This window comes from Aspergillus campestris, assembly GCF_002847485.1.
Source record: "Aspergillus campestris IBT 28561 chromosome Unknown P168scaffold_4, whole genome shotgun sequence".
NCBI classification, from domain to species: domain Eukaryota; kingdom Fungi; phylum Ascomycota; class Eurotiomycetes; order Eurotiales; family Aspergillaceae; genus Aspergillus; species Aspergillus campestris.
The window spans coordinates 1019654-1047114 of NW_020194339.1; the positions used below are offsets into that span (position 1 = coordinate 1019654).

The 27461-nt window shown below is 52.9% G+C and overlaps 10 protein-coding genes and 1 non-coding gene across 11 annotated transcripts; 3 read left to right on the plus strand and 8 right to left on the minus strand.

Moving 5' to 3' along the window:
- Positions 1 to 327: 327 nt before the first annotated feature.
- On the minus strand, positions 328 to 2540 carry P168DRAFT_289115 (putative MFS transporter). Its single transcript, XM_024836927.1, has 4 exons — positions 2115 to 2540; positions 1905 to 2067; positions 785 to 1846; positions 328 to 726 (listed from the first exon to the last, which is right to left on the minus strand). Exons 1-4 carry the CDS (start codon positions 2320 to 2322, stop codon positions 426 to 428), a joined length of 1734 nt encoding a protein of 577 aa, XP_024694253.1. The 5' UTR covers positions 2323 to 2540; the 3' UTR covers positions 328 to 425.
- Positions 2541 to 2663: 123 nt separating this feature from the next.
- Positions 2664 to 2735, minus strand: P168DRAFT_t84. Its single transcript has one exon. It is a non-coding gene; the product is annotated as a tRNA-Gln (tRNA).
- Positions 2736 to 3513: 778 nt separating this feature from the next.
- P168DRAFT_325995 (uncharacterized protein) lies at positions 3514 to 4129 on the minus strand (the record flags this gene model as incomplete). The annotated part of the gene is made up of 3 exons (XM_024841070.1): positions 3514 to 3670; positions 3740 to 3789; positions 3856 to 4129. Coding segments are annotated over 3 exons (346 nt in total), but the record flags the coding sequence as incomplete, so codon positions are not given.
- Positions 4130 to 6038: 1909 nt separating this feature from the next.
- On the minus strand, positions 6039 to 12169 carry P168DRAFT_266342 (purine and uridine phosphorylase; the record flags this gene model as incomplete). The annotated part of the gene is made up of 5 exons (XM_024834963.1): positions 6039 to 8335; positions 8398 to 9060; positions 9109 to 9758; positions 9821 to 10275; positions 11165 to 12169. 5 exons carry the CDS (start codon positions 12167 to 12169, stop codon positions 6039 to 6041), a joined length of 5070 nt encoding a protein of 1689 aa, XP_024694255.1.
- Positions 12170 to 12669: 500 nt separating this feature from the next.
- P168DRAFT_303413 (glutamine synthetase family protein) lies at positions 12670 to 14525 on the minus strand. The gene is made up of 5 exons (XM_024838753.1): positions 13967 to 14525; positions 13654 to 13916; positions 13552 to 13604; positions 12818 to 13498; positions 12670 to 12765 (listed from the first exon to the last, which is right to left on the minus strand). The coding sequence occupies exons 1-5, from the start codon at positions 14376 to 14378 to the stop codon at positions 12735 to 12737; spliced, it is 1440 nt and encodes a 479-aa protein (XP_024694256.1). The 5' UTR covers positions 14379 to 14525; the 3' UTR covers positions 12670 to 12734.
- A 187-nt stretch (positions 14526 to 14712) lies between these two features.
- P168DRAFT_309920 (Aldedh-domain-containing protein) lies at positions 14713 to 17599 on the plus strand. Its single transcript, XM_024839349.1, has 7 exons — positions 14713 to 15087; positions 15135 to 15361; positions 15410 to 15661; positions 15945 to 16358; positions 16413 to 16885; positions 16942 to 17353; positions 17415 to 17599. The coding sequence occupies exons 1-7, from the start codon at positions 14868 to 14870 to the stop codon at positions 17526 to 17528; spliced, it is 2112 nt and encodes a 703-aa protein (XP_024694257.1). The 5' UTR covers positions 14713 to 14867; the 3' UTR covers positions 17529 to 17599.
- A 97-nt stretch (positions 17600 to 17696) lies between these two features.
- P168DRAFT_326000 (pyridoxamine 5'-phosphate oxidase family protein) lies at positions 17697 to 18665 on the plus strand (the record flags this gene model as incomplete). The annotated part of the gene is made up of 2 exons (XM_024841071.1): positions 17697 to 18198; positions 18288 to 18665. The coding sequence occupies exons 1-2, from the start codon at positions 17794 to 17796 to the stop codon at positions 18663 to 18665; spliced, it is 783 nt and encodes a 260-aa protein (XP_024694258.1). The 5' UTR covers positions 17697 to 17793.
- A 185-nt stretch (positions 18666 to 18850) lies between these two features.
- Positions 18851 to 19937, plus strand: P168DRAFT_250505 (oxidoreductase, short-chain dehydrogenase/reductase family). Its single transcript, XM_024834219.1, has 3 exons — positions 18851 to 18943; positions 19000 to 19542; positions 19634 to 19937. The coding sequence occupies exons 1-3, from the start codon at positions 18894 to 18896 to the stop codon at positions 19872 to 19874; spliced, it is 834 nt and encodes a 277-aa protein (XP_024694259.1). The 5' UTR covers positions 18851 to 18893; the 3' UTR covers positions 19875 to 19937.
- A 13-nt stretch (positions 19938 to 19950) lies between these two features.
- Positions 19951 to 21835, minus strand: P168DRAFT_326002 (Zn(II)2Cys6 transcription factor; the record flags this gene model as incomplete). Its single annotated transcript, XM_024841072.1, has 2 exons — positions 20438 to 21835; positions 19951 to 20363 (listed from the first exon to the last, which is right to left on the minus strand). Exons 1-2 carry the CDS (start codon positions 21615 to 21617, stop codon positions 19951 to 19953), a joined length of 1593 nt encoding a protein of 530 aa, XP_024694260.1. The 5' UTR covers positions 21618 to 21835.
- Positions 21836 to 22053: 218 nt separating this feature from the next.
- On the minus strand, positions 22054 to 23845 carry P168DRAFT_266353 (cytochrome P450; the record flags this gene model as incomplete). Its single annotated transcript, XM_024834964.1, has 4 exons — positions 22054 to 22478; positions 22549 to 22885; positions 22968 to 23509; positions 23590 to 23845. The coding sequence occupies 4 exons, from the start codon at positions 23843 to 23845 to the stop codon at positions 22054 to 22056; spliced, it is 1560 nt and encodes a 519-aa protein (XP_024694261.1).
- Positions 23846 to 24875: 1030 nt separating this feature from the next.
- Positions 24876 to 26340, minus strand: P168DRAFT_309924 (putative acid phosphatase; the record flags this gene model as incomplete). Its single annotated transcript, XM_024839350.1, has 3 exons — positions 24876 to 24988; positions 25044 to 26069; positions 26140 to 26340. 3 exons carry the CDS (start codon positions 26338 to 26340, stop codon positions 24956 to 24958), a joined length of 1260 nt encoding a protein of 419 aa, XP_024694262.1. The 3' UTR covers positions 24876 to 24955.
- Between the last annotated feature and the right edge of the window lie 1121 nt (positions 26341 to 27461).

Sequence of the window (27461 nt, forward strand, 5' to 3'; positions counted from 1 at the left end):
GACGACTATCCATGGGTAGAAAGTGCCCAGGCTGGATAAAGTTCGGTTGCAGGATTGGACTAGAAAGAGTTAGGAGGAAATAAAAAAAAAAGTTTGTCGGGTATTAACCTTGTTGGGCTGAGCCCCGTGACTGTTTTACCTTTCTTGCTCTGAGGCAGACTTGGTACATACCTACTATGTACAAATTTCCTAAAAACACAGTAGATCTGCGTCTAGGATTCAATTGCAGGGCGAGCTATTTGCACCAACTTAGTCTTTCCATTCGAATCCATCTCAACAGTGGTAGATCGATAAGATAGAAAGGATCCAATTGACATAATTGGTAGAGGAGAATAAAAATATCATGTTAGAACCAATCAACCATCTAATATACAGCTAGGTATCCAGACGCACAGCAATCTAATCTCTCCCCCACCAATCCCACCCTAATCCTCGTATTCGTCCTCTTCCGGAATCAATCGCCTCCATTCTTCATCTTGCGCAAGGGCCAGCTCTTGCGCCTTCAGCTTTCGCCCGGCCACGGCCACATACACCACGAGTGCCGTTCCGATGACAAACCCCGCGGTCGCAAAGAAGATGTTGATTGGCATCGGGTCCCCCGCAAAGGGACCGTGCGTCAGGGAGTCCAGACCGTACTGGGAGAAGTTCACGAGCCCGGAGACGCAGATGATCGTCCCGTAGACGCGGCCGAAGGTGGCGAACCCAAAGACTTTGGTCGCGTAATCTCTATACGAGAATGAGTTGAGAGTGCTACATAAGGGAGGGGGAGGGGGGGGAAACCTACGACATGGCAGAGTAGTAGAGCGGTCGGACCAGCACAAAGAGAACAACGGTCAAGTACCCCGTCCACATGGCGGGGACGGAGTTTAAGATGCCGATGGCCGTCGTCAAAAAGACGATACATGCTAAAACCTCGGGAACGCTCAAACGGTCCAGCAGAAGACCGATAAATGGCGTGGATAGCACGCCACCGGCGGGCAAAGCAACATCGAAAAAGTGATTAATACGGTCTGCGAAGTGGACCGATCCCAGCATATACTCGTACTGCGTTCGGATCGTCGCAATGAAGTAATTCATCCGCAGCATCTGCAGCACCGTCAACAGCGTCATCAGAACAAACCACGGCGTTATCATCTGTTGCCGAGCCGAGAGACCGTGCAGGGCTCCCCAAACCCCACTGGCCATATGGCGCTCTTCTTCATGTTGCTCGCGCTGTTGGCGTTCGGTCTGATCGCCCAAGACTTCGTCCAGCTTGCGCATCCGGTCGCGTCGTCGCGATGCCCGTTCGTTGCGGACGCGCCGGCGTTCCGAATCGGACTCAATTTCATCGTCCGAATCATGGACGTCCCGGGTTGGGTCTCCGGCTTTTTCGATCTTTATTTCGAGACGGTATAGGTTTTGATAGTCCGCCGGCCGCATAATAGTAAGATTGGATACGAAAATGAACGCCGGAACCAACAGGTAGATCAAGAAGAACTTGTGGAGAGAGAACGTCCGGTGGCTCCCTTCGTACAGGAGGCGGTAGAATAGATATACCGCAGCAGAAGCGTCGAACGCGCCCGTGACGAGGGCCACGATGGTGCCCGCGTATTTGGGAAAGGCATTGGCGATCTGAAACGAGGGGACAAAGATGAAAGTGCCTCCCAACGCAAGGAAGAAGTTGCCAATAATGTAGCCATCAAACTGGGCCACAGAGGAGGTATACGCCATAAGCAAGCAACCTGCCACCAGAGAAGCACAGCCGGCGAATCCGCAGACGCGAGAACCATACCGGTCGAGCATGGCCCCGACTGGGAGAGCGGAAACATTGGCTGTAATGGAACCAATGGTGAAGAACATATTCAGCCTGGTCGGGTTAGTCGATTCTGATATTGACGTCATCACGTAGATAGAGAAACACCCACTTCAAGTCCTGCTCATGGCAGACATCCACGCCATCTCGCAATTCCTCGTCAGTGCATAGACTGCGGTAGACGCCTTCTTCAATCAAAACCGGCTTGAGCGCTGCGAAGCCAAAGACGATTCCCGAGGCGAGCCAGCATGCAAGTATCGTAACGACAACCTGGGCTAGGGCACATCAGATGAGAGGCAAGCTATAGGGCAACCCGACATACCAATTCGTCTCGCAGCGGAGACTTTGTAAGCTGGAACAGCAGATACCTCCGCCGGAGGCAACGGTGGTTGAGGGAGGGGATCATAGCTGATATTGCGACCGATGGGAACCATATGCTCCAAGGTGGAACCCTGCTCGGTGATCTCATCTTGGGGTTCGGGCTCCCGGTCGACCCCGTAGCTTGAGGAGACGTGCTGTACAAGAGACATGATGGCGTTTCAACGCAGCCGCTGAGGGCTCACTCAGCGAACATGGAGGACGCAGCTGGGGTGTGGTTGGATCGAGAGCGACCGGGATATGAGATTGAGGTCGAGGTCAGGGAGTACAGAAGTATGTAATAGTCGAAGCTTCCAGATCAGGTGGGCCTCGATGCAACCTCGTTTCGACTAGAATACCGTCCCTTGTCCATTGCACAGATTGATCAATATTCAGCCTGGTTTATTTTATAATATTTGTCTGGTTCTGTGTTTTTAAAAAAGAAAAAGGAAGGAAGAAGCCAAGAAGTAAAAAGAGAAAAGAAAAAGGTAAAAAATTAAAAGTAAAAAAGAAGAGGTCCTGCCCGGAATTGAACCGGGGCTTACGGAATCAGAATCCGACGTCATGACCACTAGACCACAGGACCTTGAGTTGTGAAATACTTTTTTCTTAGTAGATACTTGTCCAAATTTAAAAGAACGTTGTCCCTCACTTCAATCAATCAACACTGTGATTCTTGCTATGCAATGATTAGCATTATATCTCTGTTTTTCATGATTTATTCGAGATATTCTTATACTCGATTTACTAACTCTTTACATCTCCATATATTTGTACTTGACTTTTGTTCTTTTCCCTGTTCTTGACTTCGTGACATTGGACCGACATTGATATATATATGTCACTCTCACCTATATTCTACGGAATCTAATATGCCAGTTCTATTTCTGAAACTTCACACAATTCACCACCTTCCACAACTCTGAGAGAATTATGAAAACCATCACTATCTCGACCGTTTCTATCGATACCCTTTACAGCTATAAAACCCATGCGCCATAAAAAAACACGGATACAAATTTCGCCGCAGTTGATGCATGCAACGCAGCAAATCTCTCACCCATCACATATCCTAGAGCTTCTAGCGAATTACGCATAGCCCACAGCCATCCTTTTGATATATCCGATACTCTGAACACTACCGACTGGGCCATCTTCTAAAATTATTTACCGTATCTACCGCTGCACAAACCATAACCAGACACTGATATAGACACAAAGTCCAGTCTTCATCTACCTTCCATGTGTTATTAAGGCCAGTCTGTATCCAACATACCGAAAAGCGACTCTACAAACCTACAATCCACCAATACAACCCAATCTACTGGAAATAAAGCACTCATTGTGAACCGGATCAAACAATTGTATTCAAAAGACAAACAAGACTAAGAAAAGACAAATTCAACTCTCGAGAGGAATAACCAAGACAAATCAAGAAGGTAAAAGACACTCCCTTCATCCCACTTCTAGTAAGAAATCAGGCGCAAGCAAGCACCAGCTTAGTGAGTGCAGTGGCAGACGCTAAAGCCAGTCATCAGTATATTGTCGTCGAACTCAAGGTGAAAGAGGGAAAGAAAAGGAAGTACTCACGCCTTCTTGGAGCAGTAGCCGCCGTGGAAACCCTCGCCCTGGGCAATGCACTGCGTAGAATAGTTAGTTTCAATGATCAGGGAGAAAGCAGGAAGGGTGTTTTTGTAGACACATACAGAAGCGCTGCAGGCGGCATCGCCAGCACCGAAGATGCTGCCGGCCTGGCAGGAGGAGCGCGCCAGGATGACACCGGGCTCGGCCTCGGCCTCAGCAACGGGGGCGGGAGCAGCCTCGGCAACGGGGGCGGGGCAGCCAGGGCGATGGAGCCGAAGAGGGCGACGGCGGAGAGGAAGATGGTGGAGAACTGCATTTTGAAGGTTGGTTTGTTTGAAGACGGTGGTCTTGAGTGAAGTGGATTGAAGTTGGAAGTGGAGTTGGAAGTGAAGCTGTTGTTGTTGCTGTTGATGATGAGAGAGAGGGAAAGGTGGATGGGAAGGGGGTATTTATATTCGAGATTCAGGACATCTTGACTCTAGAAAGGACTATGTCAGTGCTATCCATCACCTTACTTAGTGTGCCCGTGAGGTCTTCTCGTGTTCGTAGGCTTCTCTCCCTTGCTCTCCAGCACCTATTCAGCTCCCGGGGCCGGAAAATAACCGATCGGCAAGAAGTCACCCAGTATACGAGGTAGATCGCATCGTATCTCGGTCTACCATCTCGTGTCTAATCTAGTATGGGGAAATTGAAGTGGTGGAGAGCTAAGGATGGAGAATGGCCCCCAAACCTCGACTCTAAAATAAGCAGCATCACGATAACCACGATCCTGCTGGACGGGAATCGGGAATTGCCACCGAAAAGGGCAACCCTCAAACTGCGCCTAAAAATAGGTATCCACCTCTGCATACGAGCCGAGAATGGGCTTGATTGGACTGTGCGGACGGTGATCGGCGATGATCTGCAGTGGCCGGTACGAGCCTCAACGGAAATGCAGCCCCCGTGGCTGGTGTTCCTGCCAAGATAGATAGGTTCTGGGGGGTATCGCAGGGGGGGTTGAATTGTATACAATGAGGGGATGGGGATTTACTGGGAAATAGGAAGTAGAGGGTGTGCAATAGTTGCTGCACATGGTGCTGGTGCAGCACATCGCGAGTTAGATCTGTTTGAAGTTGCTTTCAACTCGCATGTTCACCAGTCAGATGCAATTCCGGGGTAAATACCATATGCAGTCAGAATTCAATATCCTGCAACTCGAGTAATGCAAATCCCGGGCGAATCAAGGCTCCATATCCATCCCGTGTTCTACAAACGCTTCTCAGCTGGATATACCGATCGACGGTGAAAGCCCCCACTATTCTCGGAAGGATGGCAGTGGAGCCATACCGACTGTCGGAGATATACCGCAGACATCGCACTGTCAAGGTAATAGGTCGGGTGGCCCGAGTTTAGACATGGCTATCCGAGGAGTAGTGCGTTGTCGGTCTGTGGAGACGGTCGTATTTTGAGAGAGATCGGCAGTTCTCGTGAATATGGATCTCTCCTTAAACACGAGAATTATGGGGCTATTGTTGGGGGGTGTAGGTGTAGATGTGGATGAGGAATGCTGCCATGTTAGCCCCTTGATATCTCCCCTGCTTCGTTATGCGAGATCTACCCTTGCTTTCAGCATGCAAGGGCCGAGCGGTGACTCCGGGGAGAGAGAGAGAAGGGCATATTAGTCCTCGTATGGATTACTACAATGGGGCAAAGAACGAAAAGAGCACAGCTGTAAGGGTTCTATTCTTGGTGCAGAAATGGATTCTATTACGAGAAGTAATGGTGGATTTGAGGAGACAGCGGTCAGATGGACACCACGTGAGAAAAGGATGGAATTTATCTCTATAGAATGCGCTATGAAGGGTAGAATGACTGGAAGGGTAGAATTCTTGATGGTATCAGGATATATGAGAGGATCTGAAACTATGGAGAATGTTCATGTGGTGATATGTCAAGAAAGGATTCAATCTGCGCATACCTTGAAATACATTGAAACATAGAATGAAACAGGCTGCTATTCTATCATATGATACAGTTGACTGGTCTGATATAGACATCTATCTTGTGATCAGATCTTCTGTCGGGAATGCCATGTAGCCAAGTATACCCCGTATTCTGCGGTGCCCTGATATATTCATGAACAGGATGGCAGAAACTATGATGATTCAATAGTAAACCATGCTTTCTACATTAATACTCTAGAAAGTCTTCGGGAATAACTTGTAAAGAATTTAGAGGAAGTATTAATATCAATTGATCCATACTATCTCCGGGAAGGTTTCATACTCTCTTCCACGGACGAGCCCAGTCAGCATCGGACTGCAATTCAATATCGTCGAGACCTCTTGAACATCAAAGGCGGATCATAATCAGAACGAGGTGCAGCCCGCTTCTGCTTCTGCAAGTGTACTGTCTCCGCCTGCGCTTCCAACCGTGATGGAACTCTGACGGCAAATTCATCAAGGCTTTCGGGCATATGGGACAGGAAAAATTTGGCATAAGCAGCAGCCGTGGCAGCGGCATATTCCTGCCACATATCGTTCTTATGCGAGTCGGCATAATCTGAAATTCCTCGAATAACCAGGCAGTTCGTGGTAGTTCTCATGACGCCTGCCGCCTCCATTTCAAAACAGATCACGTTTTCTTTGCCCGAGCGGTCTCGGTGCTTTGCATCGCGAACGAGCTGGCTCCCGGATGCGATTAGTCCATAGAAAACGCTGGGGCCGTCGTGTTGTCGGACCCTTGGCCATCGAGTGCCGGTGCAGTTGTCACAAGTTAACGCATCCTTGACGTGGACATGGTTGGTGTCGAAGAGCATGTCTCTATCTGTCCCTGGGTATTGGTATTCCGGTTTCCGAGAGGCGATTAAATTGATACTGTCAAGAAGCGGATTAAGGGATGAGTTGAAGGAGACCGAGCAGTCCGACTGGATTTTCGTAATGACCGCTCGTAGAAAAGACGGCGGTTGTTTCTTGTCTGCTGTCATCTGAAACTCGGAATCCTGAATCCATTTCCCCTTATCCACCTGTATTACGCCAGTACCGACGACTACATCACCGAGTCGTATATCGCTGACCGCCGAGGGAACTCCACCCCCAATTCCAACTACCAGACAGAATTTGAGTCGTTGGAAAGTTCGGATTAAATGAGACACAACATTAGTGGCGGAATTTGTGCCATGGTCATCTTGTGGAAGGCCTGCAGCGACGACATTGAATCTTTTTATCCGGCCTAGACAATAGCAGTTGGGATCATTTCCATATTTTCCGAGTTCGGGATGTGTCGAGTCGAATAAAGCGCGTACGGCAAGAAGCTCTTTTGACAGTGCGCATACAATGCCTACCTCGTAGTCCTCATGGGTCATACCTTCAGGTTGTGATGTCGACAAAGGCAATTCCCTAGAGCCCTCAGCAGGAGTAGGTGGCAGCAAGCTCGTTCCAATTCCTGAATCATGGACTGCGTCATCGGAATCCCAGCCCGAATCCTCTGAAGATGACGAGGCTTCTTCTCCCTGTTCAGGGAAACCGGTGTCCTTCCAGGACCATGGCAAGTCCCTATTGTAGCCGAAAACTACTGCACCATTGCCCCAACTTTTAGATCGAGAATCGTGGCTTTTTGGTATTCTCTTTCTCAAGTGTGAAGGCAATATCACCTGAGCAAGTTCGGAATGTCCTGTCTTCTCCGGGCTACCGACACATTTGCAAGCTCGAGGAGCATTGTTTGCGTAGTTGCACCAGATCAAATCGTGGGTCAGCCGCACTGGGTTACTGTTCGGGTTCCCAAACTGATCAATGATGTTGGCAAGATCACCATCACTAACAGCAAGGTAGGATTTTCCCCGAGGCAATCTGCTCCAATAACAGCATGATGTGCTGGTATCAACAGGTCGAAGGATCTCACCAAAACCAGTCCCAAACAGAGTTGGTGCACGGATAGCTCTGGTTAAATCAACCCAACATTTCCCTTTAGTCCTTATTTTGCAAGCTCGGGGATACAAGGGGTCTTCATAGGTCGCCAAATCCTTGAAATCCCATCCTTCCAGGTTGCCCCGAGACATATCACGACGTGCTTGGCTCGGTCTCCTCATAATATCTGCTTGATGGTCCATTATCTTCGAGAGTACATTATACAATTGGTTAATCCTGTCTCGAATCCGAACTGGAGGTATTCTTGTTTCGACGTCTTCGCCCTCCTTTGTGTGGTAAAGTTCCAAGGATAGATTATCAGGATTTAAGAGGACCTCCATAGCAGAGCGAGGAGTAAACGTTTCCTCTGGGCTTTTGATGTCTGTGGGATCCAACCGGAATGCAAAACCAAGTGGATCGGTCTTGTTGAAGTGGAGCGAAGCAAGAAGAAGGTGTAACAGAGCGCAAGCCCCATTTACCAACCATCCTCGTCTTTCTCCCGCATCCCACAATACCACATATTGCTTGGCGACCCACGAGAGATTCTGAATGTATTCGTCCCGAACAATTCGATACGGTAGATCTTTGTTGCCGTATATAGTCTCGTCGCCGCCAGTAATCAACCTACCTGCTGAGACGAAGGTGTTGCTCAAGCTGCAGAGAGAGGATGGTCGACGCAACCAAGACCTGTTAATAGAATAATTGGCCTCCGCTGAGCCTATGATCAGTTAGAAAGCGCGTCCAATCTGTTACATTCGAGAGAAACATGCTACGACGTACCTGCAAAGCATCTTGCGTCCGAACACCAACCAATGATATGGCGGCTCATCTCTAAATCTGCAAGTGTAATATGGCCTCCATGGGCTTCAATGCCATCCAGATATGAGATGCGTTCTCCATTCACGTTATAGAGCAGGTGCCATATAATCTGGCCCTGGTCTCTGATGTACTCCGTGGGAATTAACAAGGAAGAAAATCCCTTGATAAAAAGTCTTCCCCCAAAGACATCGATGTGGTTCGCCTGGACTAGTCCTGCCAAGATGTTTAATGGGATCTCGAGGCCAGTGCCCTGTTTTGAACGGTATGGTATTGGAAAGCCCGTCACCACGGTTGGATTTCGAAATAAGTGGTGCCAGCACTGTCCAATTGACGACGGAGGACTCACATGCTCTTCATCGACGAATCTGAAATCGATAAAGTACGAGACCTTCGTGATATATGCTGCTTGCGGCGTTGGACTCGAAGGGTTTTCGACGCTAGCGCTGTCGAGGAACGGTGTGCAGTACGAAATTTTGGAGTCATGGGGAGAGGAACGGAGAGCAGAACCTAGCCACGCCAGTTGCTCGCCAATCTCTGCGATTGAATCTTCGATCCCGGTAGCTTCGACGATGAAGTTTTCGTCCTCCACCCATGCCGCAAGCTCTGTTTTGTCCGGAAGGACACCTGGATGCTATGATTAACGGCCACAGTGAATATTGGATGACAACCTACATCTGTATTCATAGCCGGGATCATTCATAAGCGTAGCTTTGACTAGCTGAAGGAGATTGATTCCATACGAATGCCATGTTTGATGAAGGTATTGCAAACAGGTCATTGCTTCAGCATCCTGGCTGGACCCTGTGATTGTGACTACCTTCCCGAGAAATCCTTCTTTACTCATGTCATACTCTTGCTCCTTGACGAAGGCCATTGGATCCCAGTTGAGGGTGAATTTTGCCTGGTATATCCTTGGCTGGTCATACCTACTGACTGTCCGGGACGACGGTAGGATACTCAGGATTCCATTGCGAATATCATTCTGAGCGTTTGGCTCCGCCGGGTGCAAGTTAAGTTCCCTCCGGATGCTTCCAAGTAGCCATTCGTACATTGGATTGCTGGTTATCAACTCCTTGTAGGCTGCAAGTCCAGGGAGGTCCTCGTCATGATCTTCAGCAAGAGGTACACTGTCGTCGACACTTGAGATCTCTGATCCATTGTCGTCTGGTGGATTGCCGACATCATAATTTGGGCCCTCCAAATTCTGGTGCCAGAGATCCATGATATCGTCTAGATGCATTTTTGTGACGTCATGTGCTGAGTCTTGGGAGGTGGTCTGGCCGTCTTCCAGGTATCTCGTTCTCAAGCTACTTGCAATCTCCCTGTGGTGTAATATCATCAGCATTCGCATGGAAATGACACCAAAGTCCGGGCAATGACTCACTCCCTATATCGACGGATAAAGACCATGATATCTCGGTGCATCTGAGTCGATCCGAATTGGCCAAATTTGATTGCAAATGCTTTTAACAACCGAGGAAGAACGCTGTGAACCCTGTCGGAAAGACGCTGGGAATCTTGATCATACTGGACTTTCGCAGATAAATCATCGACCAGTTCGGAAATATAGCCCTGCAGGCCCGAAGGGGAAATGCCAGGCCCAGCTGTGTAAATAGATTCGGTGTCATTACCGTGATCATGTTTTGCATTCCTCGGACTGGCTGCGGCCGGAGATGACGAGAATCCTTCAGCAGAGGCTATGTTTTGAACGTCGTGAAGATATTCTGTGCGGTATTCTTCTTCGTACAGAACCTTCTGGTGGGTAGTAGATGCGTATCCAGAATCTGTTGGCGGCGCAATGGAGGTACGTTCCGTCTGTGGAATCCTACCCGTGATTTCCTGGTGCAACTCATCGAGATCAATTGGCATTTGCAAAAGTCTCTGAAGCTGCGTCCTACCATACCCCCTGTTAAGGATATCGACTACCAAAATGACCCACGTAAAAACACCAGCAGCTTTCCTAAGAAGCGTGCTACGCAGCTCTTCGGCAAGTGATGTGTCGTCAATTCGGAGACAGCTGGCAATGTATGTCACTAGATCCTCGGTATGGCGAGTCTCGTCTTCAAGTCTCAGTAGGATCCCGTATTTAATGGTAATAAATAGATTGTATCGACTAGAGAAACATATTCGGAACGGGACACCCTTGGCTGAAAATCGTTCCGTCAGGGCTTCGAAGAACTGGATCATATCAACGACGTCCTGTTGTTCGTCACATTCGTCAAGTGCATCGACAAAGCAAGTAAATCCACGTTGACCAAGCTTGGAGACCGAGTTGTAAAAAAGGTCTTTGAGAATATTGAAGCTAGGACAACCATGGAAGCCTTGGGGAACAAGCTCGGGATCATCTAAGACTGCTTGGAGATCTGGGTATCCTTCAAGAAGCTGAAGCAGCAACGATCGATACATCCCGGCGATCGACCTCTCTAAGTGCGGCCCTTTCGCATTAAAGAAAAAGGAAGCCATGACGGTATTCTTGGATTGAACATCTCTCTTCATGCGCTCGTATGCAAACTTCATGATTGTTGACTTCCCAGCACCGGGCTTGCCAAGGATCCACAGAACACCATGATGTTGCGCCAATGCGGCGGGAGTAAGCCATTCGATATAGCTAGAATGGTGGAAAAGCCATTGACACGTTTGCGAATGGGCAGCTTTGATGTTCATTCTGCGAGATTCCATCTGTTCAAACCGGAGAGAATCCAACAAAGATCGTTGGCGTTTATCGGACGTATGATGATCTAATTGTTGGTGTAAGCAGGACTGACCAGCAATCCCCAAGTTCTAGAGAAACCTTACTCGGATCATGCATGCACGTAGCGTCAGTCATAGGTAGTTCCTCGATGAGTTCCCGGGCGTATGCGGCCGCAGTCGCTGCGGCATATTTTTGCCATTCTCTACTCCTGTGAGAGTCCGAGTAGTCACAGATTCCCCGGATCGGGAGACAAGGAAAATTATCAATAAGGTCAGTAGTCTCCAATTCAAAGCATATAACTTTTAGTCGTTGAGCCACGTAATCCCGAGTCGTGCCACTTTTTATGACAAGGAATCCTGAAGCTATTGCGCCGTAATGAATCATGAACTTATCCCCTCTTCGGCTGCCCCGTCTCACAAGCTTTGACGGGTCGCACGCGTCACAGCCATGATCTACAGATTCATGGACATACGTCGCGTCGAAAAGGCGATCAGGGATGTCTGGGCGATGAAACGCGGGTAAAGAAGCTAGCTTCTGTTGCAGGATTGTGGGGATTCGACTGGGATGTAATTCGTGCGTCGCACGTAGGGCAGATACAGCCGACGCGAAATACTGGGGAGGAAGCCTGGGTGCTGTTGGCAGTAGGTGTCCGTCGTCATCAACTTTGTCATGATCAAGCTGCATCACTCTTGTTCCAACGACGACATCACCCAGGCGCAGATCAGCTGTATCGCTTGGTACACCACCACCAATCCCTACCATCAGGCAGGCGCCAATTCTTGGGAAAGTTCGGGACATGTTGGTCGCGACTTTCGCTACAAGACCTACTCCGTACTGCCCTACCGGTAAACATGCAACAACCACATTGTGCTGGTTGATGTTTCCGAGGACGTAGACATTGCTGTCGTCTGTACACATTGGCAGGGGTTCGTGAATCTCGTCCAGCATAGCCCGAGCTACTACCAGATCTATATATAGTGTACAGATCCAGCCGACCGTGTATAAGTCATGCCGTGGATCCGAAAAACCGCCGTGGAACATCTTCTGTCGCTTTGGCTGGTGCGGTAGCTTCGTCTCGGGATGCTCGTTAACGTCTGATACATTCTCATCCATTTTGATTAGAGCTCTATTAGTCGACAGATCAACAATATTATCAATGGATTCTGCAAAGCAGACAGTGAAAATCCAGTAAGGTACTACTGTGTCAAGACTTATCAAGACCGGAAGAGCTGTGAGAAAGGAACAAAAGGTGTGCCGAGCAGATGATGAGGGGTTCTCTGGTATGGGGAAATAGGCCCGACTAACCAAGTCCAATCACGTCGAAACACAAGTGACAAGGTGTAGGGGTTGATGGCACAGCCTCACAGCTCTCTGCCTTGTCAAGCCCCGACGTTCTGTTGAGGGAGGGTGGTAGTGCTGTTGCTCCTGCTAGAATATCAACCAGAGGATGGATCTTATTTTGATAGTCCGATATTGGGACCAAGTAGTCTGAGTATATTGTGATTGTCTTACATATGTATATACATAGTTACTAAGGTTATGGAAAATGATTGAAATGTCTATATACATGAAGAAGAGGTGCGCCTGGCCTGCCTGCACCCATAGCTCATACAGTCTCAATATACCGCTTGAACTCCCTGTATAAATGGTTAGCGACCTCGTCTATCGAAGTCCAGATTGTAAACTTACCAGTCGGTGACTGCCTCGCGCCACACGCGCAACTCGTGCTCTCGCGTGGCGGTGAAGAAATCCACGAATTCATCATCCAGAATCTCCCGCGCGACGCTGCCCGGCGCGCTGAACCGGCGGATAGCCTCGTCTAGCGTGTTAGGCAGCAAACTCGGCCGCGGGTCCTCGGGCTTGATAGCCGACATGGGCGGCACGGGGATCTCGAGCTTCTTCTCGACGCCGCGCCACCCCGCGGCGAGAATCACGGCCAGCGCGTAGTGCGGGTGCAGGTCGGCGCCGGGGATGCGGACCTCGAACCGCGTGGCGCCCGGCTTGCACACGGGCGGCGTGATGAGGCGGACGGAGGCGATGCGGTCCTCCAGGCCCCAGCTGATGTTCACGGGGGCCCAGAAGTTCTCGACCAGGCGCTTGTAGGAGTTGATCGTGGGTGCGAACAGCGGCATGATGTCCGGGAGGGCTTCCAGCACCCCCGCCAGGAAATGTCGGCCGAGATCGGAGAGGCCTGCGGAGTCGGGCCACTGGGCGTTGGGGTCGGGGGTGTCCCGGGCGAACAGGTTGCGGCCTTCGAGGTCGCATAGCGACACGTGAATGTGGCCGGAGCTGCCCGGTTGGCCTTGGATGGGCTTGGCCATGAAGCAGGGGGTGATGTTGTGTTCGATTCCGATGGATTTAGCGAGGAGCCTACTGGGGTTAGATGACGGAGGAGCGCGAGGAGGAGGGGATTGGAAGCATACTTGAATAGAGCCACTTTGTCGGCCATATCGTTTACATGGCAAACTTTGAGGGCCTGTTCTGAATTAGCCGGGTACGTTGTCTCCGATATTCTGGATACCCACCGCTTCGTACACACCGGGCCCGCCTTCGGTGTGCCAGCCCTCGATCCCGCAGTTGAACTCGGCACTGGTGTTGAAAATATCGTAGAAAAACTTCTTGAACGCGACCGGTCGCGTGGCGCTGTAGGAAAAGCTGCCCCCGGTGATAGGGCGCAGGGCGCGGGGGTCATTCTTCTCGAGAAAGGCGGCCAGATCGCGGGTCTGGGAGGCATTGGCGCCGTAGCCATCTTCGGAGGGAGTTTGGAAGTTCATAAATTCGAGTTCGACTGCGCTGATCAGCTTGAATCCAATCTCAATACTTAATGCGAAACCGTACCTCCAGCCATCGCCTGACAACCCGCCTCGGCCAGCTTATCGGAAAGGCCCTTCAGCATGCTCCGCCCGTCCGCGCAGACAGGCTTGTCGTTCTGCACAAAGCGCACCAAGAAGAAGGGAATGTTATCCTCCCAGGGAATGCGCCGGAAGGAGTCCAGATCAGGGACCGCAATGAAATCCACATAGCCCGACTCCGGGGGCGCAATGCGCGCATTGGTCGTGTAGAGCACATCTTGCATGTCCCAGCCAAAGACGGCAGAGCTCATTCCGAAGCCCTTCTGCGCAATTCCCAGGAACTTCTCCTTGGACATCACCTTGCCGCGTAGGATTCCATCGCAGTCAACGCCGGCGACCTTGACTTTGATGTCGTCGGCGAGGATATCGGGCAGGGTTTCAACTGTGACTTGCGACATTGTGAGGTGGGTGTGTACTGGGACGTGATGGAATTGGAGATAGCGACGGTCACGGCGGTGGTTTTAAAGGGACCGGCGGGGGAGTGGACTACGGGGTACGTCAAAAATAGAAAAGGTGGACATGTTGTGGCGGCGGTTAGTTTCCGACCATGACGAGGTTGTCCGAATGACGCGACAGGAAATGAGCGGGGAGAATGACGGAGAGCGCGGTGGGGACGAGAAGACCGCGCTTATCTTATCGGGCTGGGTTCCCCTCATTCATCCACTGGATCAACGGATGTCTCCAGAATGGATGGAGTAAGGGATCAACGAATTACTCAATTGATTTGAATGAGTTATTTCGAATGACGAAGTGTCAAGATCTCTAATATTCTCGCGATCAGGTCGGGGTTGCGCCGTCCACTCTATCACAACCACAGTCTCGCTCATATTTGATGCTATAGACCAGTGCTAATCGTCATTTCTGATTCTGACCGTATACAAGTCACCATGTCCCTTCGCATCGCCGTCCTCGAGTGCGACACTCCTATCGACCCCCTTCGAGAGCGCTATGGCACCTATGGGGATTTCTTCGAACGCCTCCTCCGCACATCCCTACAAGAACTTGGAAAAAGCGAGACGGAGTTACAAATCACCAAATGGAATGTGGTGAACAACACAAATTATCCCGACCCTGAGCAGTTCGATGCGTTACTCTTGAGTGGAAGCAGTACGTCGTCTGACCCAAGAAGAATGCGCCTGGACTGACGACCACAGAATATGACGCATGGTCGGACGAGCCCTGGATCCTCAGTCTGACCGACTACGTGAAGCGCATCCACATGTTACAAGACAAACCGATTGTCGGAATCTGTTTCGGGCACCAGATTGTTGCACGCGCGCTGGGAATGCGGGTAGGCCGCAGCGACGCAGGCTGGGAGATTGCCGTCCTCCCCATCTCGCTGGGCGAGGCTGGGAGGAAGCTATTCCAGAGGGATACCTTGGTAGGTGGATGAGGATTTGAGTCAATGTCTGGGGCTAATGGAATGCAGTCTCTACATCAGATGCACCGCGATATCGTAATCGAAGTCCCCAAGGAATGCGTCAACTTAGGGTCGAGTGTGCTTTGCGAAGTTCAAGGCCTGTACCAGCCGCAACGTCTCCTCACCGTGCAGGGACACCCGGAATACGACGAGTTCGTCGAGACGAAGCTGATTGAAATGCGAACCGCGGCGGGGATATTCGATGCGGAGCTATCGCGAGACGGTCTGGCGCGGGTGGGCAAGGCCCACGACGGGGTGGTGGTTGGAAAGGCCATTTGTCAGTTGGTTCTGCAGGAGCTATGAAAGCATTACCAATGGAATTTGGGTACCGGTAGAATAGATAGATAGACAGGAACAGGAATGGGAGCAACTGTGTCATCGAACCCACCAGAGCTCCACCCGATGCGCGCTCTTTTCCCCACTCCAGACCGCGCCACATCAGACTGTCTTATCGGCCTTATCCATCCATCCCACTTCGATTTAAACTCTCTCCCCGCCAACTCTCCTACCACCATTTACTGATCTATAACGATATCCTATTGAGAATATATTCATCATGTCTAACCGGATCGTGACTCTCTCGCCATCCACCAACAAGTCTGTGTTCGAGCACCCCGGACACAGCGTTGAAGATGCGCGCAAGATCGCCGTCGACTCGCTCAATGCCTTCCAATCGTTCAAGAAGAGCTCTCTAGATGAGCGAAAGGCCCTTGCTACCAAGGCGCTGGGGATCATCGATGCCAACAAAGAGACGCTGGCTCAGGAGCTGAGCGCCCAGATGGGCCGGCCCATCGCCTTTGCCATCAAGGAGGTCGAGACCATGCTCAAGCGGGCGGAGTATCTGATCGGCAAGGCCGACGAGCGCCTCAAGGACTACCAGGGCGAGCCCGAGAGCGGGTTCCGACGGTTCCTGAAGAAGAAGCCTCTGGGAGTGACACTCCTGGTTACCCCTTGGAATGTGAGAACTGCCCCATACCCGTCCCGCCTTCAAAGCCACGATTAACACCAACAGTACCCCTACCTCGTAACAATAAACACCCTCCTCCCCTCCCTCCTAGCCGGAAACACCGTCATCCTGCGCCCCTCCCCGCAGACCCCGCTGGTCGGCGAGCGCCTGCACACATACTTCACGCAGGCGGGCTTCCCGCCCAACGTCTTCCAGCTCCTCCACGTGGGGTCCCCGGACGTCCTCGACGCAGTGGTCCAGATCCCCGAGATCAGTTTCGTTTCGTTCACGGGCTCGACCGCTGGCGGTGTGCGCCTCCGCGAAGCAACCGCCAAGCGCATCATCCCCGTGAACCTGGAACTGGGCGGCAACGACCCGGCGTACGTGCGGCCGGACGCAGACCTGAAATACGTGGCAGAGCAGCTGGTCGACGGGGCCGTATTTAACCAGGGACAGAGCTGTTGCGCGATCGAGCGTGTGTATGTGCATGCGGATGTGCATGATGAGTTTGTGAAGGAGGTGCAGAAGGAGTTGGGATCGTACGTGACCCATCTGATGGATTGTGTATATTTGTAGATGCTGACATGGTGAACAGGTACAAACTGGGCGACCCGGCCGCGACCAGCACGACGGTCGGCCCGGTCATCTCGCAGGCCGCCCTGAAAAACATCAAGGCGCACATCGCGGATGCACTGGCCAAGGGGGCGAAGAATGTGACTCCCGCGAACGAGACATTTGCGAACCCCCCCGCGCACGGGAACTACCTGGCGCCGGTGGTGCTGACGGGAGTGAACCACGAGATGGAGGTGATGAAGGAGGAGACCTTCGGGCCGGTGATCCCGATCATGAGCGTATCGTCGGACGGGGAGGCCGTGCGACTGATGAACGACAGCGACTACGGCCTGACGGCGAGCGTGTGGACGAAGGACATTGCGCGGGGAGAGGAGCTGGTGGAGGAGATCGAGGCCGGCACGGTGTATATCAACCGGGCGGACTACCCGAGTCCGGTACGTTTCTCTTTTTAAGACAAAGTGTTTTTTTTGGGTGACTTTATGCTAACGAGTGTAGGACCTGGCATGGATTGGATGGAAGAACTCGGGGCTGGGATGCACGCTGGGACCGCATGCGTTCGAGGCGTTTTACAAGTTGAAGAGCTTCCACATTCGCGAGAAGCAGGGTTGATTCAATTAGATTGGGAGTTATCGTCAGGTAGTCATTTAGATACTAGGCCAATACGAGATGCAGGATTCTAGCCTTGCATGATCCTTGTCGACTCCGCACGTTAGTTTCCAACAGCCAGCCTTGTCTGCTGAAAACATCTTCTTCACAACACCAGAGTTATTCGACCAGAAAAAAAAAAAAAAAAAAAAACAGTATCTAAATCTGAATCATAACAGAATAAAACCCATCCCCATCAAAAAGCCCAAGATCTAGAAGAAGAAAAAAAATGCCCACATTCTACCCCTCCCTCACCCCAACCCTCACAACATGGGCCCTCCAACAGCCCGTCTTCTTCGTCTCCAGCGCGCCCCTCCGCGGAAAACACATCAACATGTCCCCCAAGGGCATGGCCGACACCTCGCTCGCGATCATGGGCCCCAACGAAGCGGCGTACGTCGACATGACGGGGTCCGGCAACGAGACGATCGCGCACGTGCGCGAGAACGGCCGGGTGACGGTCATGTTCTGCTCGTTTGAGACGACGCCGCGCATCCTGCGGCTGTTTTGCACGGGGAGGGTGGTTGAGGCTGGGGATGGGAAGGGGGCGTTTGAGAGGGTTGTGGACAGGATGGGGTTGGGGGGGAAGGTGTTGGTTGGGGCGAGGGCGGCTATTGTGTTGGATATTTTCAAGGTTGGTCTTTCACCCTTTTCTTATTATATTTGAGTTCATCTTATGTTATGGCTCTGTTGTATGAGTTGGATATGTGTTGATATTGACAGGTCCAAACATCCTGCGGCTTCGGCGTCCCCCGCTTGGCGCTGACCGTCGACCCCGACACGCAAGAGCCCACCCCCACGCTGGCAACGCGCGACACCTGGCTCAAACAAGCGGAGAAGCTGGACCGCGTGGGCAAGCTGGGGGGTTACCGAGCGGAGTGGAACACGCAGAGCTTGGATGGGCTGCCGGGACTGGAGTCGGCGAGGAAGGAGAGCGGGGGATTGCGGTCTGTGTGGTGGGGGCGGGTGGGCAATTGGTCGCGCTGGTATCGCACGCACATCGAGTGGGTGGTGGTTGTGGCCATGGTGGCCTTTCATTTCTATGCTTATGATGTTTATCCTGTCATTCTCGCCCTTGCTTTTCCTCTTCTCCTTGGTTGAGGGGTGGGGAGTGGTGGTGGTGGTGGTGGGGAATGTGAGGAAAGATGCGCGCTCCGAGACCGCGGCTTATCGTTATCTTTTATCTGTTATCGTCAGGCTCTCCACTTTGGTTCCTTTATAAGGTTCTCTTTCTTCAATTGCAACACTCTCCATTTCTTCTCTCTACATTCTACTATCTACCTATACACGTCTACCCTCAATACTTCTATATCATATCAATACAGCAACATGCCAGGCAGACTCGCCGGAAAGAACGCCATCGTCACCGGCGCCGCCGGGTACATCCCCCCCCCACCCCTTCCCCCCCCAATCCACATAACTAACAGTCCAACAGAGGCATCGGCCTTGAAACCACCATCCTGATGCTCCGCGAAGGTGCCTCCGTCCTCATGACAGACATCAGTGCTCCGGCCCTCTCCCGCGCGATCACCAAAGCGCAAGAAGCCGCGCCCAACCACGCCGGCCGCGTCGAGACCCGCACCGTCGACGTCAGCAACGAGAACCAAGTCGCCGAGGCCGTGACGGCCCTCGACAGCTGGGGCGGGCTGGACATCATGTTCAACAACGCGGGCATCATGCACGCGGACGACGGCGACGCCAGCAGCACCCCCGAGCGCATCTGGGACATGACCATGAACATCAACGTCAAGGGTGTCTGGTTCGGCTGCAAGCATGCTGTGCTGGCTTTCCGGCGGAACAAGAAGGCTCGTGCTAGCGTTATCAACACTGCGAGCATGGTTGCGCTGGTTGGCGCCGCTACGCCTCAGTTGGCGTATACGGCTAGCAAGGGCGCTGTGTTGGCGCTGACGCGCGAGTTGGCGATTGTTCATGCCCGTGAGGGATTCCGCTTTAATTCGCTGTGTCCCGCGCCATTGAAGTATGTCCCTTCTTCGTCTTCTTCTTCTTCTTCTTCTTCCACTTCTTTTCTCCCTTCCATACTGTGTTTTTCGGTGTACTAACCAATGTAGCACCCCCCTCCTCCAGGACTGGCTCGGCGACGACAAGGAGAAGCGGTTCCGCCGCGAGGTGCACTTCCCAACAGGACGGTTCGGCGAGGCCATCGAGCAGGCTCACGCGGTCGTCTTCCTCGCCAGCGACGAGAGCAGCTTCGTCAACGCGACGGACTTCGTCGTCGACGGCGGCCTGACCAAGGCCTACGTGACGCCCGAAGGGCCCGCCGCCGAGGCGCCCAAGAACCTCGGCAGCTAAACACAACCACATCACATAATAATAGCCATGATGATGATGATAATCCTGTACATAGACCCAAATGCAAAGAAATGACTCAAGCAAACGAGATCCAGATCTGCGTCCGTTCCATAGCCCGACAGATATTCCACGGCCCAGCCTGATCAGGCGGCACACGCCACATATGCTCGAGAAGAAGCAGCGTCCGCTGCATATTACCGAGCCCGAACCGCTCAACCATAGCGACTAACCTCCGACGCAGCGAGTCCTGGTGCGCGGTGTCAGCGAGACAAGACCCCACGACGACGATCGGCCAGCAGAGGCCGGAGTTGATGCGCGCGGTGGCGTCCAGCTGCGCGAGGTAGGCCAGTGCATCGAGCACGGCGGCGTCTATCTGCGCCCGGTGCATGCCGACCAATCCTGTTGGTGCGGGGCTGCTGTCGTCGCGCCGGGAGAATGGCGTTAGCGCTGTGTAGAGGTAGAGGAGCATTGCTTGCTGGAAGATGCGGCCTGCGAGCGTGACTTCGTGGCTGACGGAGGGGTAGGGTGTCCAGCGGGTGAGTTGGGCTTGGAGGGAGCCGTACATGGCGATGTCGTCGGCGGAGGGGGGCGGTTGTTATTGTTGTTGGTGTTGGTGTTGTTATCGGCATCGTTGCGCATCCACTGTCGGCCGAGGTCGAAGATACAGGGGATGAGGAGGAGCAGCTCCATCCAGCAGCCGCAGAGGTTCCCGACGTACTGCCTGTCAGAGAGCTGGCGAGCGCGCTGTTCGAGGTCGAAATCCAGCAAAAGCTGAGCGCTAAGCCGGGCATCGATGGAGATCATGCTGGTCGCAGCAGTATAAGTGTAATATTCAATCACAAAAGCCTTCAGCTCAGCAGGAACGGCAGCATCACTGAGCGACAGCAACCGGGTAAGCAGCGAGTTAGCCGCGGACAAATGGTCAAAGATCGTCCCCGTGATATCGCCCTTAGCCGTCTCAGTGAAACACATAACAAGCGCGCCGACCGTCAGCATGAGCGGGTTCGTCTCCTTCCCGTCAAGAAAGTCCGTCACGCCGCGCCGGAAAAGACGCAGCGCGCGCGTGTAGTGGCCCTGCGCTACGGCGTCGTCGGGCTGGTGCTGCTGGTGGTGGTCGCGCTGGCGCCGGAAGGCCCGGTGGGCGGCGCTCTGCGTCAGGACTAGCTGCAGGAGTAGGTCGCTGGTGAAGGCTAGCGGGACGATCTGCACTAGGAAGGGGTTGACGGGCGTGGAGCCGTTCGCCATGCAGTCGGCTGTTGTGGCTAGGTAGTGGCTGAGGAGCTCGAAGCTGTCGGGGCTGTAGCCGGGGAGCATGGACAGGCTGCGGGGGAGAATGGTGCTGACTGTTGTCGGCCAGGTTGAGCCCGTTGACTCCATGGATGACGATGGTGATGGATGGGTACATTCGACAGGTACCAGGGGAGCCAGGATCTCCTCGTCGACGACAGCATCGTCAGGACTAGCCCCCAATCCCGCGGAGGAAGAATCCGGAGAAGTCTCCGTCGACGCGCCCCGGTCTGTTTCTGCCGACGGAGATAGATGCGGGAGGAGTTCCTCTCCAGCATCATCTTCGTCCAGATTCTCCCTTCTTTGAGACGGCCAGTTGCAGATCAACTTATTACGCACACATCCCCCGCACGCGGGGCGGTTCTCATCGCATTTCTTCTTGCGGCGACGGCAGGTAAAACAGCCTGTTCGCACGCGCACGATCGGCTCAGTCCGAAGCTTCTTCTTCGGGGGCATGATATTGGAGTTGTAGGAACCGCCATACGGTGTCGAGGTTGGTTAGTTGTCGGTGGAAGGATGGAGGCAGGAATGCGCGGGGGAGACTCGGTTGGTTGTAGGGATTGGGAATCCGGATTGGTGGAGAGAGTGGGGCCTGGTCCTGGCAGAGTGGAGTCAACCGTGTATTGGCATGATTAGATGGTGAGCAGGGATACATAGTTCCTGTTTCTTTCTTGGATCCTACTTCTCTAGTCTTTTGGCTTTTCTAGTGTTGTTAAGAAGGTCGCGAGTTGACCAGTTAGGGCTACATGGCTTAGGCATCCAGAGATATAAATATATCAATTATGTATCATCGGCTGTCAGTGTGGGAGACAACATAATCAGATTTCTACCTGCAGACACGTCCCAAATGCTACTCGACTATGGTAAACATTTATGATCCACGTTAGGTCAATCAAAGTACTTTCACACGAACACCCTGCGTCCCCGGCTTCGGCTGCGGTAAGAACATCTCCCTCGCACAATCGATCGCCTCGCGCCCCGTCTCATACAGCTCAAACTCAAACGAGCGATAGACGTTCGCCATCGCGATGTACAGTTCCGCGTGTGCAAGGTTGATGCCCAGACACGAGCGCGTACCGCGCCCAAACGACACCAGGTAGCGGGAGAGTTTCTTGCCGTCGGGCGCGAGCGGGTCGCCGAGCCAGCGTTCGGGCTTAAAGGTGCAGCTGTCGGGGAAGATGGCCTCGTCGTGCGCGACGGCGTAGTTGTCCATGCTGATCAGAGTGCCCGGGGGGATGACCCAGGATTTGTAGGTGAGGGGGAAGGTCTGGGAGATGCGGCCGTTGCGACCGGGGATTCCGTAGGAGAGTCGGATGCCTTTGCTTTGTTAGTTTCTTCTTCTTCTTCTTTTTTTATGATAGTTTACAGATGGTGCTGGGAGACGTACTCTCTTGGATGCAGGCGGTGAGATAGGGCAGCTTTTCCAGGTCTGTGAGAGACGGCGGGTTCGCCGGGTCGGGGATGGCGATCTCTAGTTCCTGGCGCAGGGTCTTCCAGATGTGCGGGTTGCTGAAGATGTGGAAGCTGGAGAGGGCGAGGGTGTACTTGGTTGTCTCGAAGCCGGCACCCACGACGAGCGTGGCTTCGTGGTGCAGACGTTGTCGAGACACCTCCTCTGGCGGTAGGTCGGACTGAAGCAGAGCCTCGAAGACGGTGCGCTGCTCATTTTTCTTGACCACGGAGTCCTTGTTGCGCAATACCTCGTCGATCTGCAGTTGGAGTTGCTGCAAACGTAGGTGTCAGTATCTATTTCCGTTGTGCGGCTTAGGCACACAGGACCGCAAGGAATGGAAGGATGCGACGAACATTGAAAAAATTGATGACGGATTTCATCCGCGGCTGCAGCATGATGACAAACCAGTCGGGCAAGATGTTCATCAGGTCGGTGACGATCGGGAACTGCGTGACGACGTGTACCCCGTCCAGCAGATCGACCAGCGCATGGATGAACGGCGACCGGAACTCGGGCGCCTCAAGAAACCCATAACCCTCGCCGAAGCAGTACTGCACGATGATATCCGACGCGATGCACCCCCACACCCAGTCCATCTGCAAGACTTTCCCTGTCCCGGAGTACTCCCGGCGCAGTCGGTCACAGAGCTTGTCGACCTGAGTCTGCATCATGGGCGCCGCCTGCGCGATGGATCGTTTGGAGAAGAAAGGGTTTAGCGCGGCACGACGGCGGCGATGGACGTCATGCTTGGGGGTCCCGAAGGTGGCGGTGGGGTTGTTGAAGCGGTGTGCGAGGTGCTGTCCCTTGTCCCAGGGGAGGGATTGCGAAAATAAGTCTTCGTAGAAGAAGGAATCTTGGATGTGGATTTCGAACGGGCTGATACGGATGATGGGGCCTTGTTTCCATTAGCGATTTCTTCCTTCCTGGTTTCGCTGTAGTACGACTCCATCTTGCAATGAGGAAAGGGTAAAATACCATATTGCTCATGAAGCTTGCGATAATGAAACATGAACTGCCCCCCGGGCGCCTTGAGATCATAATATGCTTCGTACCACCGCGTCGCAGCAGCTAACTTTGGGCCCGGAAACCGCGCCAGTGGGTGAAAATACAGTCGATAGATCACCAATCCGATCATATACGAGAGTAGACCTACTGCGACGGAGATCCCCAGCCGGAGAGGCGACTGAACCGCCAGCTGGAGCAGCTCGACCAAGCCTTGAACCAGACCCATGGTAGCGATCCGGTGCAATGCGAGTCAGTCGAAGGTTACAGAAGGAAGAGAGGCTGGGCTCCACCCCGTTATGTATGATAAGCTTGCGGGGAGACTATGGCTGTGGTTATTAGTTAGTATACTCAATATCGAGCCGTCGGGGTTTGGAAGGCCCGGCGACGTGAGTGGGTTGTTATGGTCCCCAATAATTAAGATCCCTGAAACTCTTACCAATTGGGACTCCGGGACTGGGTGTTGTGGACGCCCCGCTGAAGATAAAACGATGCCACTGGCTAGACAAGGTGGAGCGTTCATGGGGGAGGTTTGGCAGGAGAATTAGGGTGGAATAGCGGTGGAGGATGAGACCACGCCTGTCTAACACTGGGAAGGAACCATTGGCGTGAAAGGTTTTAAATGGTCCTCTTGAGATTTCAAAGTTTCCACTGCAGGGATCGTTTGGGACCTGTCGTATCGAGTGTCCGGAATTTCGAACCCCGAAGGAATCGAGGTGGAGATCTTGGCCAAGCTAAGCTAGGGGCCATTGTTGATAGTGCCAGATCGGCATTAGTTAGTGATTGATCACGTAAATCTGCTGCATGATACTTCGTGTTGGCAATGGAGTCAAGTTCAGGTATCAAGACACTCCGGGCGACTAACGTGGCCGATGACAAGGTATGTTGACTATCCGAGGTGATGTTTGGTGTCCAGCGATTCTCGCGATTTGTATATCTAGACGTTGGGCTTCAAATTCAAGTAGCCAGGCAAGAGCCTCATGGTGAGCTGCACGAGCCTGGTGCATCTCATCCTCAGCCAGGAACTGTCTGCTGCTATCCCTAGTGAACGTCAGAGATCAGAGAATCAATCTAAGCCCGTCCGAAAGACGACCGTTGCCACGGTTTTATGGAGATTACTGCGCAGCACGCTTACTGGCGTGGTCCACTCATTCGTGTGATTAGTGCTTATTTGACAGGTGGGAGTGGCTAAGCGACATGATTCATCATTCAGATGGATACATCGTGCTCGAGAGATTGATGGTCTCATGTGACACGTCCTTTTTCATTTATTCGTGGTTGCTTCGAAGTGATTCACTATATCATTTACAACTCTCATGTCTCATAACCCGACTGATCACTACTTGGTGATTCCGCTCTCTTGCGCTCCATTCTATCGAGACGGTTAGTGGACTAAGCACTGGATGTTACGATGTAAGCACACTTACCCGAGTTCGGCTGTACGATACACCGATGTTGATGTCGTTCTTGGAGTCATGCGGCACGGGGCTGAGGTAGTTGAACGTCGGCTTGTGTCCAGACCAGGTCTTCTGAACCACCGGCAAGATGCCGTGTCCAGCAGAGCACTGAGCCTCCGTCAAGGGAGCCGGCCACTCGCCCGAGAAATGGCCCCCATCCTCCCTCGAGAGCGGCCCCTCGTTCGTCTCACTGAGCATCAGCTTCTTGGTGCTCTCGACCTTCCAGTTGACGTAGCCGGTCTTCTGGGCCACCAGGTTCAACAGGTTCGCGCCGCAGTCCCAGCGGCCTAGGGACGGGAGACCCCAGTTGGCCGCCAGGGACGCGATGGTGGAGTAGTGCGTGTAGAAGGTGTCGTCCGTTTGGCCGCGCATTTCCTGGGGGACGGCGCCGCCCAGGAGGAGGGTGTAGACCTGGTTGCCGATGTCTGTGTTGTCGTTCTCGTCGAAGGTGAGCATGACCAGCGTGTCGGTGCTGAAATACTCGTTCTGCAGCAGGTTCTTCAGGAAGCCGGTGACCCAGCCAGCGGCTTCATCGAGCTCGGCGTCGTGCGCGTCGTTGGTCATGTTGGGCGTGATGAAGCTGAACTGTGGCAGGCGCTTCTGCTGCAAGTCGTCGTCGAGGTGCTTGAAGTTCTTGATCTGGCGGAGGCGCGTCTCGTCCTTGGTCACCGACTCAAACATGATCAGGGGATTGTGCTTGCGCACGTAGTCGTCCTTGCCGTCGTTCTGATAATCTTCGTCCTGGAACCCCACGTGGGGCATGTCTTCCTGGTACTCGCCCCAGGCGATCTGCTTGGTGTCGAACATGTCTGCGATGGTGGAGATGTTGGCGGGGACACTCAGATCTTCGTCATTGTCCAAGCCGAAGGTGTCGCCACCGGCAGCGCCCATGTAATTCGGCATGGAGGGATGGGTCAGGGCATAGAAGTTGGTCAACAGCAAGCCTTCTTTCGCGAGTTCGGCGAAGTCTTTATTCTTGAAGGCGTCCTCATAGTCCTGCATGATGCGGGCTGTTATTATGGCTTCCATCCCCTCCTCGTCCGATAAAAGGTGCATCTCAACATACCGTATTCTCCATCCAGACCTGCACAAACCGATTGAAGGCCAATCCCTTCACATTGGACACCGGCGAGAAGGGGTCATCCTTGCCCCCACCATCGCCGCCATTGCCGCCTTCGCCGCCATTGGAAAGACGCTTCTTGCACGTAGGGGCGGCCAATGCCAATGACAGGCCCCCAACGAGGGTTAGAAGAGATTTAGGCAACATGTTGGCTCAGGAATCGACAAGTACAGTACCGATACTAAACACCTTGACCTGGGAAGTTCAGACGCACGACGAGGAAACGGGAGAGAGGACGTCTAAATACCCGGTCGGGGGCCTTGACCGGCCGATCCGCGCCCTGACTCGGGTTACATTGCTTGAATCCCCCCATCTAGTGGAGACTGGGAGCATCATGGTCCAAGGGTAGGTAAGAGGTTGGAAGGAGGAAGGATGTGTGGGCGGAACTATAACCAAGGCACCGAATTGCCTGAACGGGACCCGCATAAATTAGTGGAGACCGGCTGACTGAGCTGATTGGTTATGCAGAGTGTGGCCCCAAAGGTACCGGACACGTGCGGGGGAGATTCTACCTCATTAGACCTCCGACCTGGCCGATCCTGGTGCTGAATTCTTCATCCTGAAGGACTAGAGAGGATCAGAGATGATCCCAGAGGATCATTCCAAGGTGTGCCCCAGGGCATTTCCAAGTTTCACTCGTCGGCCAGCCAGTGTCTTGGCTGGCATTGGTCAGTCACGTGGGGCTATATCGGTCCGACACCATGAAGGTCTTCCACGCGCATCGCAGGCTTGTCAGTGCCAATACCAACGATTCAAGAAACTTATGACGGCGAGAATTAGATCGCTATCATTGATGGTCTGCAAACAGTATGATGGTGTAGCCATTGCGCTGAGAAAATAACCCTATCTATGGCCGGCGCACCTGTGCCGGTCAGTCCTGGGTTCACCGGCACGCGATCCGGTATCCTTTTGGGGGCCACGGGCTGCAATCTTCAGTCCTCGACTCTTGAAGCTCCTTATGTTTGTGGCCTATTTCTTGGCACATTGGGTTCGCGCGGCTTCATGCAAGTGTGGTTGTCCTGCTGCGTTACGACATCGCAAAACAAGACGCATGGGTTATATGGCCCATGGAGAATTTCTCCCAGGTTGTGAAAACCATTTCCAGACGTTGCAGGTTCCCGTACCAAACTACATGCTAGATGGCGCACCCGCACCGTTCGTGCGCGGCAAAGCACCGCCGGACAATCGGGCACAATCTAGCACCGAAGGTCTGTTGGAAGACAAGACACATCCGACTGCGCCCCGAGATCCGCGCTATTCATCCACAG

What these genes read in the sequence shown, in the direction of transcription:
- P168DRAFT_289115 (XM_024836927.1), bottom strand. Translation starts at nt 2,322, where the DNA reads ATGTCTCTTGTACAGCACGTCTCCTCAAGCTACGGGGTCGACCGGGAG. An exon ending in CTCCGCTGCGAGACGAATTG is followed by an intron (nt 2,068 to 2,114) that starts GTATGTCGGGTT and finishes GATGTGCCCTAG; the next exon opens with CCCAGGTTGTCGTTACGATA. An exon ending in TGCCATGAGCAGGACTTGAA is followed by an intron (nt 1,847 to 1,904) that starts GTGGGTGTTTCT and finishes TAACCCGACCAG; the next exon opens with GCTGAATATGTTCTTCACCA.
- P168DRAFT_303413 (XM_024838753.1), bottom strand. Translation starts at nt 14,378, where the DNA reads ATGTCGCAAGTCACAGTTGAAACCCTGCCCGATATCCTCGCCGACGAC. An exon ending in GGCCCGGTGTGTACGAAGCG is followed by an intron (nt 13,605 to 13,653) that starts GTGGGTATCCAG and finishes AATTCAGAACAG; the next exon opens with GCCCTCAAAGTTTGCCATGT. An exon ending in GACAAAGTGGCTCTATTCAA is followed by an intron (nt 13,499 to 13,551) that starts GTATGCTTCCAA and finishes TAACCCCAGTAG; the next exon opens with GCTCCTCGCTAAATCCATCG.
- P168DRAFT_309920 (XM_024839349.1), top strand. Translation starts at nt 14,868, where the DNA reads ATGTCCCTTCGCATCGCCGTCCTCGAGTGCGACACTCCTATCGACCCC. An exon ending in TATTCCAGAGGGATACCTTG is followed by an intron (nt 15,362 to 15,409) that starts GTAGGTGGATGA and finishes AATGGAATGCAG; the next exon opens with TCTCTACATCAGATGCACCG. An exon ending in GTGCAGAAGGAGTTGGGATC is followed by an intron (nt 16,886 to 16,941) that starts GTACGTGACCCA and finishes CATGGTGAACAG; the next exon opens with GTACAAACTGGGCGACCCGG.
- P168DRAFT_250505 (XM_024834219.1), top strand. Translation starts at nt 18,894, where the DNA reads ATGCCAGGCAGACTCGCCGGAAAGAACGCCATCGTCACCGGCGCCGCC. An exon ending in ATCGTCACCGGCGCCGCCGG is followed by an intron (nt 18,944 to 18,999) that starts GTACATCCCCCC and finishes ACAGTCCAACAG; the next exon opens with AGGCATCGGCCTTGAAACCA. An exon ending in CTGTGTCCCGCGCCATTGAA is followed by an intron (nt 19,543 to 19,633) that starts GTATGTCCCTTC and finishes TAACCAATGTAG; the next exon opens with CACCCCCCTCCTCCAGGACT.